Source organism: Acinonyx jubatus, chromosome E3, assembly GCF_027475565.1.
Source record: "Acinonyx jubatus isolate Ajub_Pintada_27869175 chromosome E3, VMU_Ajub_asm_v1.0, whole genome shotgun sequence".
NCBI lineage: Eukaryota > Metazoa > Chordata > Mammalia > Carnivora > Felidae > Acinonyx > Acinonyx jubatus.
Genome location: NC_069398.1, coordinates 7869472 through 7888029, shown reverse-complemented (window position 1 = coordinate 7888029; position 18558 = coordinate 7869472). Strand labels below are relative to the sequence as shown.

At 51.0% G+C, this 18558-nt stretch overlaps 1 protein-coding gene across 1 annotated transcript; it reads left to right on the top strand.

Moving 5' to 3' along the window:
- The first annotated feature begins 1707 nt into the window (after window positions 1–1707).
- Window positions 1708–16669, top strand: LOC106970474 (group 10 secretory phospholipase A2). The gene is made up of 4 exons (XM_027043203.2): window positions 1708–1845; window positions 4826–4976; window positions 6687–6793; window positions 15903–16669. Exons 1-4 carry the CDS (start codon window positions 1794–1796, stop codon window positions 16043–16045), a joined length of 453 nt encoding a protein of 150 aa, XP_026899004.1. The 5' UTR covers window positions 1708–1793; the 3' UTR covers window positions 16046–16669.
- The last annotated feature ends 1889 nt before the right edge of the window (window positions 16670–18558 follow it).

The following is an 18558-nucleotide window of genomic DNA, read 5'->3' as shown; positions in this document are numbered from 1 at the left end:
ATTCCATTCTGTGATATCCCCTCATCTCTTAGCACATTCAGCTGAGGCGCCTTTGCACATGATTTATAATTTTGGTTATTTTTAATGTGTTAATGGAGAAGAGCGTGACTTCAGTATCTTTGGGGATGGACCCAATGCCTCCATTTTTTGACATAATTGTGAACTGATTATTCTGTGCACACGAGCCTTGCAGATGATGGAGGCTAACTAACCAGTTAAAGTGGTCAAGGTTGGGTACACAAGTTCTGATGCTGAGAACAGTTTTTCCTTACTTCTTAATTATAATGGACCTATTGTGTCAAGTTGGCTTTTCCTCAGTTTATATTGACTGGGAAATTCCTTGAAAGCGAAAACATTTCTCCTGGGTTTACATGGGTGACTTAATCTCCCATTGCTCGTGGGAGACCCTGAGAAGAAAATGTTTTTTTACCCCATGTTTTGGAAAGTCTGACACCCATACTCCCTGAGTGGGGAAGCCTGCATAGAACACTTTTTCTGTGTCAGGCAGGCCCCTTCTGGGTGTTCAAGAGAGGCCCAGGCCTTGCCTTGAGGGGCTCACTCCATTTGGGGGGACAGTGAACGCAGAGTGGGGCTCACTGCAGTGGGGGGACAGCGAACGCAGAGTGGGGCAGCTGCACGGCCTGATGTCTCAGGCTTTCATAGAAGGAAGCAGACAGTGACTGAGCACCAGGCCAAAAGGAATTTGAATCTGGACCCTCCTAATTCTTGGTTCTTCGCTTCTCTGATCCTCAGTGTCTGTCTGTGAAATGGGGACACTGGGGGTCTGAGGTTGTGATAAGATCTGGTGCCGGCTGCCCTTAGCACACGACAGCTGATGAGCCATCGTCACCTTTGTTACTATTACCTTCACCAGAGCTCGGCTGCTGCAGGTGGGGAAGGTGGGGGGTTCCGCTGGCAGAAGTAGTTATGACTCAAAATCAACAGAAATTGCTGACTAATTTGGGTAGGGCTAGCACCAGAGACGAAGGAGAACCAACGAGTGTGAGCGTCGCGATTGTCATCTGTCTCCAGTACCGAGCACCTGCTGCTGTGGTCGACCTTCCCAGGCCTCACGTCGTCGCCCCTCGCGGCCCTTCTTTGCCCCTGAGCGGATGGGAAGCCCGAGGCGAGAAGGGACCGCGGTGTGGGTTTTGCTCAGACCCGCCTGCAGCCTCGTCCCCCTCCCCCACGACTCCAGCTCCGTCTAGGAATCTAGGGTGGGGGCGAGGGGGTGGGCGTCGCGGAGGGTTGATTCCGCGAATCAACCCGCATTTAAACTGTTTAAGATCATCAGTGCGGTTCCCGCACTGTTCCCGCATGTTTCCCGCATTTAAACTGTTTAACATCATCAGTGCGGTTCCGCCCACCCCGCCCAAGACTTGTGCTCCTTTGGGGCGCCCAGGTGAGCGCCGGGGGGGGGGGGGGGGGCTGCAGGTGACCACCGTGAGCAGAGCACCTCTGTTGCACGTTTGCTCCTGGACCCGACCCGTGCCCTCTCTCCGTAATTCTCCCCAGTTCCCCGTCTGAGACCCCAGGGCCCGATTCTCCCTCCGGCCCGGCGGGCCCACTGCCCACCTGGGGGCCCAGCTGCGGAGGTCCTGGAGCGCCAGCCCCGCCCGCCCGCGTGCCGGGGGCCCCGGGGCGGGGGGGGGAGGGGGGGCCGGCTGAGGCCGGGGGCGGGGCCAGGCGGGGCGTCCCGGAGCGGGTGCGCCCTGCCCGGAGGCTAGTCCCGCCGCCTGAGCGGCCCGCACCTGCAGCCGTCCCTCAGTCCGCCGCCTCTGAGCCCGCGCGTAATGCTGCCGCTGCTGCTGCTGGTGCTGGGACCCGGACTCGGGCTCGGCGCGGGTGAGTGAGTGAGGAGGGGGGGCCCCGGAGGACCCGGGAGCCCCGCCGCCCCGTCCCTCTGCAAACCCTCCGACCCATCAGCCTCTCCAGCGTCCCCGGAGCCCTACAGCCCCCAGCGCTCCTTCCTGGCCCCACTGCTGCTTTCCTTAGCAAGTTTCCAGGAACTCTGTCCCCCCTCTCCCCCCCAGACACCCGGCCTGGGGTCTGTGAACCGATCCTTCACTCCACCTGTCCCTGAGGTAGGACTCCCTGGGGGACGCCTGGGAGGAGCAGGGGAAGTACACAAGGTGGCTTTCTCGCCTGCCCCTGGCCATCACCCTTGGGGAGGTCTCCTCGGCAGCTGACTATTTCTGGGGTGCACAGACACAGCCACTCACAGGAAAATACACAGACGCGCCACAAGCAGGGAGACAGGCGGGCACAGGACACCTTCAGCCTCACACATGCAGACACAAAGATACCTCGGAGGGAACACACACACACACACACAAACTCACACATACCAGACAGCCCCACATAGACACACACACACACACACACACACTCTCTCTCTCTCTCTCTCTGTGTCTCTCTCTCTCAGGCCCATGGGACGCCTGGATAACCTTGGTGCTGTCGTGGGCAGACAGAGCAAACAGACCCCAGAATGACCTGCCTCACCTAAGTTGGCATGGAGGGAGTGTTTTCCTTGGTTCCAAACCCAGTGCTGGGCGTCTTCCCCATGTCTTGGTTCTGTGTAGGGCTGTGCCCAGGACCCTGAGATGCCAGAGTGTGGTCAGGTCAGGGCGGAGGACCTCTAGGGAGCGCTTTTGGGTGTGGGGTTAGGACTGGGGCCCTGTTAGATATGCTGGGACTGGGAGTGTTCCAAGGGGCTTGCTGGATCCAGGGATCAAGGGACTTTTTCTGGAAGCCCACTTCATGCCAGCGAGATCATCTGGACCTGTCTACAGCAGAGATCCGCCCTCAAAGAGCTCCCAGTCCAGAAGGGCCACTCCCATAGGCAGACAGCAGCCCAGCGTGGTGAGGACCCCTGTGGTCACCTGGGGACCAGGCAGATTATAGAAGGAGGTGACAGGTGAGCTGGGTGAGCATGGGGTGAGGGCATTTGCAGCGAGGGGGTGTATGTGATAGGAAGTTTGGAGGAGAGGGTACTGGTGAGCATGGTCCATGTGGGGGCGGTGAGACAGGACTGCTCCTATAGGACCTCTGGGTCGTGGTGTGGCCCCCGAGCTTTATCTGGAGGGTGGGGGGAGCCACAGGCAGAGGTGTGGGCAGCTGGGAGCAGCACCTGGCCAGTTCGACAAGAGCAAGGACTGATCACCGAGGAAGGCGAAATTTTGAACTAAACTCGTTTCTACCTTTTCTGTTTAACTCATCACTCTCCTCCTGCCCCAATAAATGTGGTAATTTTTTTTTTTCCACTGAGAAAAAACAACAGTGGGTTTAATTTTGGCCAGGACTCTTCACAAAAAGTCAGGGTGGGGCGCCTGGGTGGCTCAGTCGGTTAGGCGTCCGACTCTTGGTTTCGGCTCAGGTCATGATCTCACGGTTTGTGAGCTCGAGCCCTGCATCGGGCTTTGTGCCAACAGTGCAGAGCCTGCTTGGGATCCTCTCTCTCCCTCTTTCTCTGCCTCTCCCCTGCTAGTGCTGTCTCTATCTCTCTCTAAATAAATAAACATTAAAAAAAAAGTCAGGGTGATGAAAACTTGTTTCAGATGAAGAGTTGAGATGTTATGGGCGGGTGGAATGCACAAACCCTCTCTGGACCCTCAGTCCCTGAGCGGTGGAGAGCAGACGCCCAGGAGTCAGGCACAACCCGGCGGGGGTTACTGCTCTGGGCCTTGCCAGCCCTGGGAATCTCCTACCCTCAGTCTCCCAATCTGTAAATGGGGTAATGGCTGCCCACAAGACAAGGCCGCTATGCTGTTGACAACAGGAGATGCCTGTAAATTGGGGAGCACAGTGCTTGATGGGAGGTGAGGTTTAAGGGATTGGTTTTGACCAAACACCAGAGAGCAGACTCGTTGCTTCACCAGAAGGAGGAGGTGCTTTGCGATTCACGGATGCCCAGGTCACAGCGGGTTTGGGGGCCCCTGGCCCCAAGCCGTGGCCCCATTGATGCCCCTCGACTCTGTCACCCTGACTGGCCTCCTTCCCTTGCTGTTATTGGTGAAGAGGAAGGTGTGGAGGTCATAAGCCTGGGCTGGAGCCCCCGGGTCAGATCAGGTTCCTGTTGACTGTGGGGGTCGTCCTTCCTACGTGGCTCTCCTGTTCCTCATCTGTGAAATGCAGGGCTGCGTGTCACAGCTGCACGGGGATCCAGAGAATGGCTGGGCACAGGCTGCAGGGCCTTCCAATGTGGGAGCAAGCCATGCCTGGGCAGTGGAAATAAGGAGATGCAGAGGGCCAGAGCCAGACTCTGGAGGGGACTGGTGGGGGAGGGAGGGCAGGGGAGACCCAGGGATAGCAAAGCACCTGCAGAGGAGCCCTCCTGGGTGGCAGGGACCCTGTTGAGCTCATCTCTGGTGCCCAGTGCCCGGCACAGGCAACTGGACAGATATTTGATGTGGGACTTGCGATCTGACTTCATCTGGAGTTGACTAGGGCAGGAGATTAGAAATCAGGACATTCCAGGAAGAGGGGCCAGCCCGTGCAAAGGCCCAGTGGTGTGCTCTTTCAGATACGGTGGCTCTGGAACTTGTTTTCTCTTTCACGGCTGCCTTGAAGATAGTAATAACAGAGCTTGTCATGTGCCACGTGTTTTACATGTGTGATGTCATCTCATTCTATGAAGCGAGGTCTCCTTGTCTCCCTGTTTTATAAATGAGAAAACCAAGGCACAGAGAGGTTGAGTACATTGTCCAAGGTCACACAGCTAGGAAGGAGGAGAGGCAGGATTCGAACCCAGTCATCCAAGCCCTTCTTGGACTAGTGCCCTTACTCAAGCCCTGCCTTGCAACCTCTGACCTTTGTTTCCCCCTAGCTTCCTGGAGGTCACATGTGCACCGGCGTGGGCTTCTAGAATTGGCAGGGACCATGAACTGTGTTGGCACCCGCAACCCCCTGTCCTACATAAGCTACGGCTGCTACTGTGGCCTGGGTGGCCATGGCCAGCCCCGGGATGCCATCGACTGGTGAGTGCACGCTCCAGCCTGGGCTTAGAAGGTCCCCCACTCCCTGGGGTAGTTAAGGCCTATAAGGAAATACCCACAACTGAGGTTGCTGTTTGGACTAAGAAGATTCCAGCACATGGTACAGCCTTGCAGGAGGCTCAGGGCCTCCTGGGTAACATGGCCAATGAGGGCACACCTTGGTGTCGGCTGCCCCCCAGCCTGGCTGTGGGCTGATTACTTTGGTTGAAAAAAAAAAACCCATAAAGTTGATCCGACTTATTATGCACCAGGATCTGTCCTGAGAACCCCTCTCATCCTCACAACAACCCATTTCAGAGATGAGGACACTGAGGCAGGAGATGAAGTAACTTGTCTGGGGCCACATAGAGGGCAAGGGGTGGGGGCTGGGATCTGAACCCAGGCAGTGTGGCTGGATTTGTGCCCCTAATCACTGTGCTCCGCTACCATGTGAGAAGTGCCTGTTCTGTGCAAGGCTGTGGGTTTAGATCTTTCCAGACTGGCTTTCATTTATCCTGGTCATCCTTGGAGGCGGGCAGGCGGGCCGTCCCCGGAGGCTCAGGGAGGCACAGCCACCCGTCCATTTCCACACAGCTAGTAGGTGGCAGAGGGCAGAATTTGACAGTCTCTTCCCTGGCTTAGAGGATTTGATTGTCAAGGACAGCTTTTGGCTCCTCCCTGCCCTTCCCCGGCTCCTGCTGCCGGCCCTGCGTGGTTGTCTGCTTTCTCCAAGCCCTCCAAGTGCAGCCCAGGCACTGCCCCCTTTGGGAAGACTTCCCCGAAGGCTGGCTGGGCCTCGCATACCCATTCTGGCCTCTGGCTCCCAGAATCCCCATCCCTTTTCCCCCACTTTCCAGCACTTCTCACCAAGCACGTGGGGTCTGGTGGCTTGTTTCTCCCCCACCAGCCTGGGGGCTCCTTGAGGGCGGAGCGGAATCTGGCCGACCTCTCCCTGCAGGACCCCACCGAGGGCTCCACAGAGCGACTCCACTGGCGGCTGGAGGGAGACAATACCAGTGAATGAAGGAAGGAAGGACAGGGTTAGGGACATTTGTGGATGTTTCTCAGAATTTCGCAACAGCCAGTTATTATTATTATCACTGAGATCCTCTTATGCAGCAGGCCATGGCTGGACACGGGGGACACTGTGCAGAATGGAGCAGAAATGGTCTTGTCCCCATAGAGCTCTGGGGCTCTGGCCATTGAGGAGGACAGAAGCTGATCAGTCTTCTCCGGAAAGTGAGGGTCTCATTGTAAACCTGCCCTGAAGGGAAGGACCTAGTTTTATGAGAGGGTGTAACCAGGACGCTGTTATAGACTGGGGAGGCCAGGGGCTGGATGACATCCTGGGATGGGAGCAGTTCTTGGGCTGAGACCTGAGGGAGGAAGGATGGGCGGGAAGCTGCCCCAGGCAGAGGGCAGGTCACGTGCAAAGTCAGGAGGCACGCGGGGCTCGGCTCACTCCCAGCACAGAGAGGCAGCGGGTGTGGCTGGAGCTCAGAGACACAGAGTGAGACAGGCAGGGGCCAGGGGACCGTGCCAGGGCGCCCCACACTGGGATCAGCAGAATCATTTCCCAGGGGGGGATTCTCGGGGACAAAGCTCGGCCCAGAAGATGCTGACCCCCTGCGAGACTTCGCTTACCCGGGAGGATGGCCGAGAGGGCATCCCCGCCTCCACCCACCTGCTGGCCTGCCCGTCTGCCACCCACAGGTGCTGTCATCGGCACGACTGCTGCTACACGCGTGCCGAGCAGGCCGGATGCAGCCCTAAGGTGGAGCGGTACTCGTGGCAGTGCGTCAATCAGAGCATCGTGTGTGGTGAGTCCCCAGCGCCACCCGCACCCGCTTCCGCGAGTGGCCCCGGGCGTCCCGGCTGCAATAGCTCACCCCAGCTTCCGATGGTCGACACCACCCCCCGGGGGGGTTTACTACAAGCGATCTTCAACACGGAGCGCTGACAAAAACAAAGAGGGGCACGCGGGTGGCTCAGTCGGTTAAATGTACAGCTTCCGCCCAGCGCATGATCTCGCGGCTGGTGAGTTCGAGCCCCGCGTGGGGCTCTGGGCTGACCGCTCGGAGCCAAGGGCCTGCTCCGGATTCTGGGTCTCCTTCTCTCTCTGCCCGTCCCCCACTCGTGCTCTGTCTCTCTCTATCAAAAATAAATAAACGTACCAAAAAAAAAAAAATGCAAACAAAGAAACCTATTTCTTTGTTGTCTGGACCAAAGCTAAAAGAGATATCACCAGGTACCTCCAGCCCCCATGCCCATCCGATGGGGCCTGGGTAAAGAAACCCATGAGGTATTCTTACTGCGGGAGACGACTGTAGGGAGCGGAGGAACAAACCACAGAATGATATGTCCAGGAAAGCACCATTTCTGTTAAAAAAAAAAAAAGCAGCAGCAGCTTGCAAACTAGTAGCCTACTTGCTTTCCGTGGCTACGTGTAGACACTTGCAGAGCTCAGAAAAAGGTATGTAAAGATACACTGCATGACGGGATCAGGCTGGGGGCGGCGGTGGCAGAAGGCAATTTCACGTTCCTGTAATGTTTTCCTTCCCCCCTCCCCCCCCAAAGAGAATGTCTTCATGAATTACTTGTGAATCACAGCTTAAAAAGAAAAGGAATAGGGGTACCTGGGTGGCTCAGTCGGTTGAGCGTCCGTCTTCGGCTCAAGTCATGATTGCGCAGTTTGTGGGTTCAAGCCCCGCGTAGGGCTTTGCACTGAGAGCACGGAGCCTGCTTCGGATCCTCTGTCTCCCTCTCTCTCTGCCCCTCCCCCGCGTGTACTCTCTCTCTCTCTCTCACAAATAAACATTAAGAAAAAAAATGCTCTTTGAAAGAAAAAAGAAAAGGAAAGGCATACACAGCCTGAACTGTTGAAGGGTAAAGTGCCTGATCTCTGCAAATTACCCTGACCGGCATTGAAACAAAACACAATAAAAAGGTGGACAGACAGATGGGTGGGTGGACAGACGGAGGGGTAACGGGTGAAACAAAATGTCAATGGTAGCCTCTACGAGGTAGGTATGCAGATGTTCTCTGAACAGTTCTTTCAGCTTTTTTCTGGGTTTGAGGTTTTCTACAACAAAATGTTAGGAAGCAAAAGCAAATGAAAGCAAAGAGCTTAGTGAGAGGGGCCCACGCCTCCCTTTCCTCACCTCCCAGCCCCAGTGGGTGAGTCTCAAGATGCAGGCCAGCTCCACCTTGGTGTGGTTTGATGACCCCCCTATGCCATAGCTCTGAGACTCTGGCCTCAAATGTCCTTGCTAGGAGGACCAGAGGCTATGGGTTCTTTCCTTGTGAAACGGGGGTGGGGGTGGGGCGGGGAGTAGAACTTGGACTGACTTTGTAGTGTGAGTGCTCATGTCACTGGCCCTTCCTCCCTAAGGCTGAACCGGCAAAACAAGTCCGTGTTCTACAGACATCTACCACTCACCATTTGGGGACCCCAGGAAAACCCTTTCCTCTGTCTGGAACACTGTGGGCTCCTCTCTCAAAATAGGGATAACAGTATCGCAGTTTGGTGTCCTGTGGGCTACGTTTATCCTGCAAACATCTTGCCTCACCTGCACAATGTTTGGAACAGTTTGAGCCAGTATTTAAAAAATCAGGGGTGCCTGGGTGGCTCAGTTGGGTGAGCGTCCTACTTCGGCTCAGGTCATCATCTCACGGTTTGTGAGTTCGAGCCCCGCCTCGGGCTCTGTGCTGACAGCACGGAGCCTGGAGCCTGCTTCGGATTTTGTGTCTCCCTCTCTCTCTCTGCCCCTCCCCTGCCTGTGCTTTTTGTCTCTCTCTCTCAAAAAAAAAAAAAATAAATACACATTAAAAAAATTTTTTTTTTTTATTAATAAAGTAGGCTTCACACCCGGCACGGAGCCCAAAGTGGGGCTTGAACTCATTATCCTGAGATCAGCACCTAGGCTAAAATCAAGAGTTGGATGCTTCACTGACTGAGCCACCCAAGTGCCCCCTCTTTCAATTCTCTTGATTTTTCTAACTTTGTGGAGGAGAAGTTCTCAGTTCATTGCTACTTTAGCTTTCACATCCCTGGAATATTTGCTGACTTTTTTTTTTTAAATGTTTATTTATTTATTTTGAGAGAGAGAGAAAGAGAAAAATCCCAAGCAGGCTCTGTGCTGCCAGTGCAAAGCCTAACGTGGGACTCAAACCTACGGACCATGAGATCGTGACCTGAGCTGAAATCAAGAGTCGGATGCTTAATCACTGAACCACCCAGGTGCCCTACTTTTTTTTTTTTTTTTTTTTTTTAACAGAACAGGCTTCTGGCTTATATCCAAGAACACCAGTTCATCAATTTAATTCTGGCTTGAAAAAAAATTCTTCCTATCTACCCATCCATTTATCTACTTATCTTTACTGCCAAGTGGCATGCATTTAATGAGGATAATTGTAACAGAATCTATCCTAACCTTACTGTACATTTTATAGGCCCAGCCACTTCTGAAATTAAAAGAACAATAAAACAGCAGTTAAAAATGTTAAGTGTCCCTCAGGGCAATCTTACTGGTTTTTTGTTTGTTTGTTTGTTTGTTTGTTTGTTTTTTAAACAAAGCAGTAAGAAAAGAACTGGGGCATTTATTTTTAAGATTACCTTCTGATGGATGGATGATATTTTCAATTTACAGCTTCCTTTCAGTTAAAAAGTGGAATCCATTTTATTTTATTTAAAAAAAATTTTTTAATGTCTATTTATTTTTGAGAGAGACAGAGAAAGAGACAGCATGAGCAGGGGAGAGGCAGAGAGAGTGGGAGACCCAGAATCCCAAGCAGGCTCCAGGCTCAGAGCTGTCAGCACAGAGCCCGACAAAGGGCTCGAACCCACAAACCGTGAGATCATGACCTGAGCCAAAGTTGGATGCTTAACCGACTGAGCCACCCAGGTGCCCCTAGGTTCACCCATGTTGTAGCAGGTAGCTAAAACTCCTTCCTTTTTACGGATGAGTAACACTCTGTTTGTAGGGATCAACCACATTCTGTTTATCCATTCATCTGTTGGTGGACATTGGGTTCTTCACACCTTCTGAGTACTGGGAATAGTGCTAGTCTGAACATTCGTGAACAAGTGTTTGTTTGAGTGCCTGCTTTTTATTTCTTTGGGGTACATCACTGCCAGTGGGATTAACTGGGTCATCTGGTAATTCTCTGTTTTACTTTTCGAGGAGCCACTCAACTTTTCTACAGCAGCCACACTGCATCACATTCTCATTCAGCCGTGTCTGAGGGATCCAGTTTTTCCACGGCCTTATCAACGCTTGTTATTTTCCATGGTGTTTTGTTTGTTTGTAGTGGGGGTGATGTGTGTGCCTCAGTGATTCTGGTGTACATTTCCCTAATGGCTAATGCCGTTGAGCGTCTTTTCATGTGCTTGTTTGGCCGTTTTTATATTTTCTTTGGAGAAATGTCTATTCAAGTCTTTTGCTCATTTTATTCATTCATTCATTCATTCATTCTTAAAGTTTCTCCTTTTAAGTAATCTCTACACCCAACATGTGGCTTGAATTTGCAACCCCAAGATGGAGAATTGCGTGCTGTACCAACTGAGCCACCAGGCTCCCCTTAGCTCATTTTTTTTTTTAATGTGTGCTTTATTTAAAAGATTTTTTTAAAAGTTTGTTTATTTACTTTTAGAGAGAGAGAGGGATGCAGAGAGAGACAGAGAGAGAGAGAATCCCAAGGAGGCTCCATGCTCGTCAGCACAGAGCCCAACTCGGGGCTCAAACTCACAAACTTTGAGATCACGACCTGAGTTGAAATCAAGAGTTAGGTGCCTTAAAAATTTTTTTTTTAAGTTTATTTATTTTGAGAGAGAGAGAGAGAGAGCAGGGGAGGGGCAGAGAGAGTGGGAGAGAGAGAGAATCCTAAGCAGGCTCCGCACTGTCAGCACGGAGCCTAATGTGGGGGTTGAACTCACGAACCATGAGATCATGAGCTGAGCCAAAACTAAGAGTCGGACACTTAATGGACTGAGCCACCCAGGTGCCCCATCCCCTTTGCTCATTTTTAATTGTGTTGTTTTTATTGTTGAGTTATAGGAGTTTTTTATATATTGTTGGTCCTGGATTCTTATCAGATACGTGATTTGCAAATGTTTTCTCCCAGGTTGTAGGTTCTCTTTGCATTTTATCAATAACATCTTGAATGCACAAAAGTGTTAATTTTGATCAAGTCCAGTTTATCTATTTTGTCTTTGGTTGATCAGGTTTTTGGTGTCCTAAGAATCCACTGCCAGATCCTACGTCATGAAGACTTACCCCTCTTTTCTTCTGATAGTTGTATAATTTGAACTCTTACATTTAGGCATCGATCCACTTTGAGTTCATGTTTGTATATGGTGTGAGGTAGGGGTCCAACGTCATCCTTTTGCCTGTGGACATCCAGTTGTCCTGGCACCATTTGTTGAAGAGATTCATCTTTCTCCATTAAAGAGTCTTGGGACCCTTGTTGAAAATCACGTGGCCCTAGATGGATACCTCCCTGAACTTCCATTCCCTTACCTGGAAGATGGGTGTTGTACAGATGAAAAAGGGGCTTATAACATGAGAAACAGATCCGATGGGGGTTGTTATTCTCTCTCCTCCCTTCTCCAGCTGTCCTCCTGATCTGAACCTCTCTCTGACCCCTGCCACCTCCACCAGAGAAAACAGAGGCTCTGGCATGACTCTCCATTAAGCCCGCAGCTTCTGTGCTGCAGGGAGGAAACCGTCAGAGCGGTTACCCGAAGGGCTGGTCTTAGGTATTCATGGGCTCTCAGCTGTATCTCCCTAGCATGAATCAGCATTTGGCACAGAGCAAAGCTGAATTAGTATGGAGACATGGTATCAGTTTTTAGGAGCCGAGAGTACCTCAGACATCCTCTCCTTCAATCCTCTTACTTAGAGTTGGGGAAGCTGAATGAAGGTCAGGGAAAGAAGTGTCTCACCTAATGTGGTGGTCACGTGTCTACTCCCAGGCACATCCCCTGTCCCCCTCCCATTGTGAGCAGAGAGAGGAGGTGAAATAGGGCTTGCCTGGGAAAGCTGTTAAAGATCTCTGCCTTCTCCCTCCGACCTGCATGTTTCCCTTGCCCCTAATCATATGAAAGTGGTGTCTATAAAATATTTATTGGTGTGTCTGCTGGTGGAGCCCATGGCTGTTTACAGACCTGTCCTCCCTGAACCAAACGAAAAGAACCAAAATATCTATTCTGCATTTTAGGGGGGCTAAAAATATTCTCTTATTCTGTTTGGAGATATTCTGAACATAGCTGTTTACCTAATTACAGGTGTTGCCCATTTTCCATTTATGGGCCTGGCTTCAGTATATTAACATTTTTTTAAGCCTGTAATAATATTTACTGGCAGGCCTTTATTTTAAACTTAATCCTTGGGGGCTGCTTTTCCTTTTAAGTTTTTGTTATTCCTGTTTTTAAAACATGTTTATTTATTTTGAGGGAGAGAGAGAGACAGCATGGGCGGGGGGGGGGGAGGGGGGTGCAGAGAGAGAGATGGAGAGACAGAATCCCAAGCAGGCTTTGTGCTGTCAGTGCAGAGCCTGGTGCGGGGCTTGCTCCCCCGAACCGTGAAATTATGACTTGAGCTGAAATCAAGAGTCGGACGCTTAACTGGCTGAGCCACATGGGCACTCCCAAGTTTTTATTATTCTTGGATGACCTGATGCTGTTGCTTTCCTAAGGCCATGGAGCAGTGAGGCCAAGTCTTGCTTTTGAGAGGAACTTTCTTGCTCAGGGAAAAGGGTGATAGCATTAGGCAGATACAGGCATGGGGTCAGCCGATCCTGGGCTGGAATCCGGGTCCCCCCTCTGCTTAGTGCTGTGACTTTGGACAAGTTACTGAATCCCTTTGAGCTCCTCTTTCCTCAGCTGTAAAATGAGGATAATAAACTTTAGGTGCTGGGCTTGGATGAGAATTGGAAACGGCGTATGGCTTTGCTATTGTTCTCCCAACAGATGGTAAGAATCTGCTCTGTGCCCGGCTTCATGCTAGGCTTTGAGCGGGAAGGAGAAGCAGGAAGCTATAGTCTAAGAGGAGGAGAGGGAAATCGTGTCTGTGCTAATTGCTATTGTAAGTGCTGTGTTGGAAAGTTAAGGCAGGAGAAGTATCACACCTGCTACGAGGTGGATGAACCTTGAAAAAGTCATGCTACGAGAAAGGAGCCGGACGCAAAAGGTCACCTAATGTGTGATTCCACTTATGTGAAAGGTCCAGGATAGGGATAGAGACAGAAAGCAGATTCGTGGTTGGCAGGACAGACTGCTGGGACTCAGGTAAGGGATCATGGGGAGTGACTTCTAAATGGGAGTGACTTCTAAATGGGGTTTCTTCTGGAAGTGATAGAAATGTTTCGGATCTAGATAGAAGTGATGACTGCGCGATGTTGTGAATGAACTAAATTCCACTGACTTGTGCACTGGAAAATGGTAAATATTGTCATGGGAATATTGCCTCAATAAAAAATGCAGCAGAGCAGGTGGGGGACACTCTTTTCTTTTTAAATTTTATTGTTTGTTTGTTTGTTTATTTGTGAGAGAGTGCAAGCAGGGGAGAGGGGCAGAGGCAGAGAGAGAGACAGGGAGGAAGAGAGAGAGAGAATCCCTAGCAGGTTCCACCCTCAGTGTGAAGCCAGATGCAGGGCTCAATCCTGTGACCCTGGCATCATGACCCTAGCCAAAACCAAGAGTTGGACATTCAGCCGACTGAGCCGCCCAAGCACCCCAGGGATACTCTTTTAGACCCTGGGTGCCGTTGTGCAGATAAATACCTTTAATCAAGTCTACTCACAGCAGGGCCTGGGAAGATGATTTCCAGAGAGTGCCTGCCTTCTGCCTCTTGTCATCCTGTCCCTCCCTCCTGGTGCAGCCAGGCCTTCTGGCTCTCATGCTTCACCTTGCGATGGTCTCCGAGGAACATTTTAATTTTTTTCTTAAAGGAAGGAAGTTCTTTTTTTTTTTTTAATGTTTTTTAAAAAAATGTTTATTTTATTTTTGATTGAGAGAGAGACAGCATGGACAGGGAAGGGGCAGAGAGAGAGGGAGACACAGAATCCGAAGCAGGCTGCAGGCTCTGAGCTGTCAGCACAGAACCCGATGAGGGCTCACACTCATGAACTGCGAGATCATGATCTGAGCGGAAGTTGAACGCTTAACCGACTGAGCCACCCAGGCGCTCCTAATGTTTTTTTATTTAATTATTTGCTTCAGAGAGAGAGAGCACAAGTTAGGGTGGGGCAGAGAGAGGAGGACAGAGGATCCAAACAAAGCAGGCTCTGCGCTGACAGCAGGGAGCTCATGTGGGGCTTGAACTCATGAACTGAGAGATGGCGACTGAGCCCTAGGTTGGATGCTCAAACGGCTGAGCCCCCAGGCGCCCCTCCAAGGAACACTTTAAGAACGGATCCTTAAGGAGGTCAGCTGCAGCTTACTGAGTGCCTGCTGTATGCTCTGCATTTTACACGTTGGGTAAAATGACCTGTTGGGTGTTTTCTCACTCTCCCAGAAGCCCTTAGAAGTAGGTATTATTAGTATGCTCACGTTGGCCTGAGGAAGCATCTGGAAGGGGTGAAATGATGTGTCTGAAGGCACAGAGCTGCTACATCCGTGGCTGAGCCGGTTAACTCCAAAGCTGGTGCTTCACGGTGCCTCTGGAAGGAAATTTGGAAGGATTTAATGGCGGGTGGGTTTTATATTTACATCTATGTGAATAACTAAAAGCTAGCACTAAGAGGCCACGGGTGGCATGGTTGGGGGGGGGGGGGGATTTCCAAAGCTGTTTCAGGCATTATACCTTCTAGATTAGTAAGATACCACTTGAAGATCACCAAATCATTCTAGTCCCAGGTCGGGAATCTCTAGTGGGAGGATCACCAAGGTAGAAGGAGACTTTGGGTGGCTGCCTCTGTGCCAGGCAGGTCCTGGGCTGGTGGGGACAGATGGACACTCCAGAAGAAGCATGTGGAAGCGATGTGGAGAAAGAAGGCAGAGATATGCGGGTGGAGCCAACGTTGACCAAGTGTACGTCCTGTGCCAAGCCCTTCTGGGTGCTTTCTGTGGGAGTTGTCACTCAGGCTTCCCGGGAGCCCTGCCAAGTGGGTATGCCCCTGGTTTTCCAGGAGGATTTGGCTCCGAAAGCTTAGGCAAGATCACACAACCAAGAAGTAGCAGAGCAGGTACCCCAGAAAAAGCTCTAGTTGGTTCCCGGGCACCTACCTACTGCTTATCAGAATGGATCCTCAGATGAAGGGGTATGCAAATATATATACTATATATATGTACATATATATATACATGTATATATATATACACATATATATACATGTATATATATATACACATATATACATATATATGTATATATAGTATATATATATAGTATATATAATATATATATACTATATATATGCAAATATATATACTATATATTATATATATATGCATATATATATAGTATATATATTCATATAAAATGTTTTGGGGGAGAGACACAGAGAGGCAGAGAGAGCCTCAAGCAGGCTGCACACCCCAGTGTGGACCCCGACGTGAGGTCGATCTCATGAACTGTGAGATCATGACCTGAGCCGAGATCAAGAGTCGGACGCTTCACCGACTGAGCCGCCCAAGGCTCCCCAAAGCGGTGTAATATTGATGCGGAAGAGAAGCCAAAAGGTCGCACGGACTTTGAACTTTGCATCTGAAAACGCTTCCCTGGCCACTTCGATTTCCTTTTCTGTAAAATGGGTTGGACGCCACCTCCCTCCGGAAGCTGCCATGATGGAGATCACGCGGTGACTTGTCCCGTGTCGCATAGATGCGACGTATGACGCTTCCCGCCTCCAGCGTCGTTGGCTTCCCTAGTGCCTGTTCTCGAGTCTCTGCCACCGCCTGCTCTAACTCAGTCTCCCCACTTCTTCCAGGACCCGCGGAGAACGAATGCCAAGAAATCTTGTGCAGGTGCGACCAGGAGATCGCTAACTGCTTAGCCCAGACTGAGTACAACCTAAAGTACTTACTGTACCCGCGTTTCTTGTGTGAGACAGACTCGCCCAGGTGTGACTGACCAGCCTGACGTGGAATGTTCTTTTGCACGAGGAAATAAAACTCTTTTTCACTCATCAGCAGCTGCGTTCAGTTCTTGGCAGGAGGGAACGGAGGCCGAGTGTGAAGGCTGCAACCCTTGTTTGCTTTCTCTCCCGGAACTTGGGCCGGAGCCTGTGTGGTTTCCAGTTGAAGGTCAAAAGTCCCATGCTTATTTTATACAAACCACAACCGTGCTTGTGGCTGTATTGGGTTTGGTGCCATTTTTGAGGCTCGCCCTTTATATGAAAAGGGCTGAACTTGGTCTTCTATCCTGCTCCTGATGGCGGGTGGTCAAACGTGAAGGAACACCCACCGTGTGCCTGGCCTGGCTCTGGGTTTCCGGACGAGGCCGTAAACAAGGTGCTCGCTCTTGGGAAGATCTAGTCTAGGAGTTAGGAGCTTAAGAAAGAATATTCTTTCCCATCCCTCTCTGCCTAATGGTTGAACTTCCTGATTACAGAAGTGGTATATAGTCAGTGTTTACAAAGATAAAGGAAAACAAAGACAAATATAAAGGAGGGAGAAAAATCACTTCCACGATCCAGAAAAACTACTTGTGGCATTTCTGTGTGCTACTGTCATTGTTTTCTGTAATGTTCAAAAATGCAGTTGAGACCATCACATGGGATTTTTCTAAGTTTTTCCCCAGGTCATTAAAAAACCTTTGATAACTTCATTTTTAAAAACGTTTTATTTATGAGAGAGAGAGAGAATCCGAAGCAGGCTCCAGGCTCCAAGCTGTCAGCACAGAGCCCGACGCAGAGCTCGGACCCACAAACTGTGAGATCATGACCTGAGCCAAAGTCGGACGCTCAATCGACTCGAGTCACCTAGGCACCCCCAGAATTTCATTTTAAATGGTTACCTACTGTTTTATAGGTTGTCGACTTTGGGGGTACTGGTGATATTTCCAGTTTTGATCGATTGTTGATGTGATGAGGATGCTTGTGAATCTTTGCCACACCCCACCACCCATGTTTTGATTGTTCCTTAACCCAGAGTAGGGGCCGAGGGCAGGCGGCCCCAGCACGGGAAACTCTGGCCTGAAGATTATTTTGAGCTGAAGCAACAGAGACCCTGCAGGCTCAACAAGAAACCCCTGCCCCTCCCTTAACTACCTCGAAGCATCTAAATTGGGGTCTGTCCTAGAATAAGGGTTATTACCAGAGATAAATTTTATCTGAATGGCCCATCTGTATGGCAGGGCAAACATCTCATTACCAGACATCAACTCTTATTGCCCCGTGAAAGGCATGCCTTCCCTTTGAAGTCCCACACCCCTACCCCCTTCTCCTTAGTTCAGGATGGACATAAAGGCCTCGTTTTGCCCATCTTTGGAATATCCATGCCCGTGTGGCTCCCCCTATGTACCAAGTTAAATTTGATTCTCTGTCTCCTATGAATCTGATTCTTACTCGACCTGGAAGGACCCTGAATGGGATCAGGAATTCTTGCTCCCTGACAGCAGACTTGCAGAAGTGGAGTGTTTGCATCAAAGGGTCTGAATGTTTTTGACCAACGCCTCCTTCTGATGTACCCAACCTGCTATGATCGAGCGGGTCTGAGGGAGGAGGCGGCCAGTGGCCCTTGCCCTGACTGTACCTGTCTCTGCTCTGGCAATAAGAAGCCAGAGTCTGGCCCAGTCCGCTTGCTCTAGGCCAGTCTTTGCCCCTCCTCCTTCGCAGGGCATATGTGGCTATTACACACTCATCTTTGGAGCAGGATGTGGGGAGCAGGTGGGGACAGCGTGAGGCCACAGGGTGCAGGTGGGGGCACTGGACCGGCAGCGTGGCCTGGGCCCAGCTCCACCAATGCCAGCCAGCCTCCACGTGCTCATCTGGACAGGAGAACGGTGGCTCAGCCAGGCACCAGACCAGCGATGTCAAATACTGTGTGGTGTCTCCAGACCTGTCGCTGTCCGTGAAACACGCAAAGTCAGGCAGCCTTGGGGCCTGACGAGCAAACGCAGGAGGTAAAAAACGCTGTCCCTCCTTTCACTTAAGACACCTTGGGGTGGCTCCCTGGTTCCATGTTCACAGCAGGCTGGGGGATTTAAGCGTGACTAGTAGGTTGGTCAGGCAATGCAGATTTTCTGCACAGTTTCTAAGCAATTTTTTCTCTATATAGAATTAAAAAGATTTTTTTTTTAAGTTTACTTATTTTGAGAGGGGGCGGGGGAGAAAGAGACAGAGAGAGAGTGAGAGGGAATCCCAAGTAGGCTCCACTCTGTCAGCCCACGTGGGGCTCAAACTCGAAATGTGGGATCATGACCTGAGCTGAAGTCGGACGCTTAGCCGACCGAGGCACCCAGGCGCCCCTAAAACGTTTTTTAATGTTTATTTGGGGGGGGGGCAGAGAGAATCCCAAGCAGGCTCTCCGCTATCAGTGCAGAGCCCCATGAGGGGCTTGAATTCACAACCTACGAGATCACGACCTGAGCCAAAATCAAGAGTCGGACGCTCAACCAACTTGAGCCACCCAGGCGCCCCTATA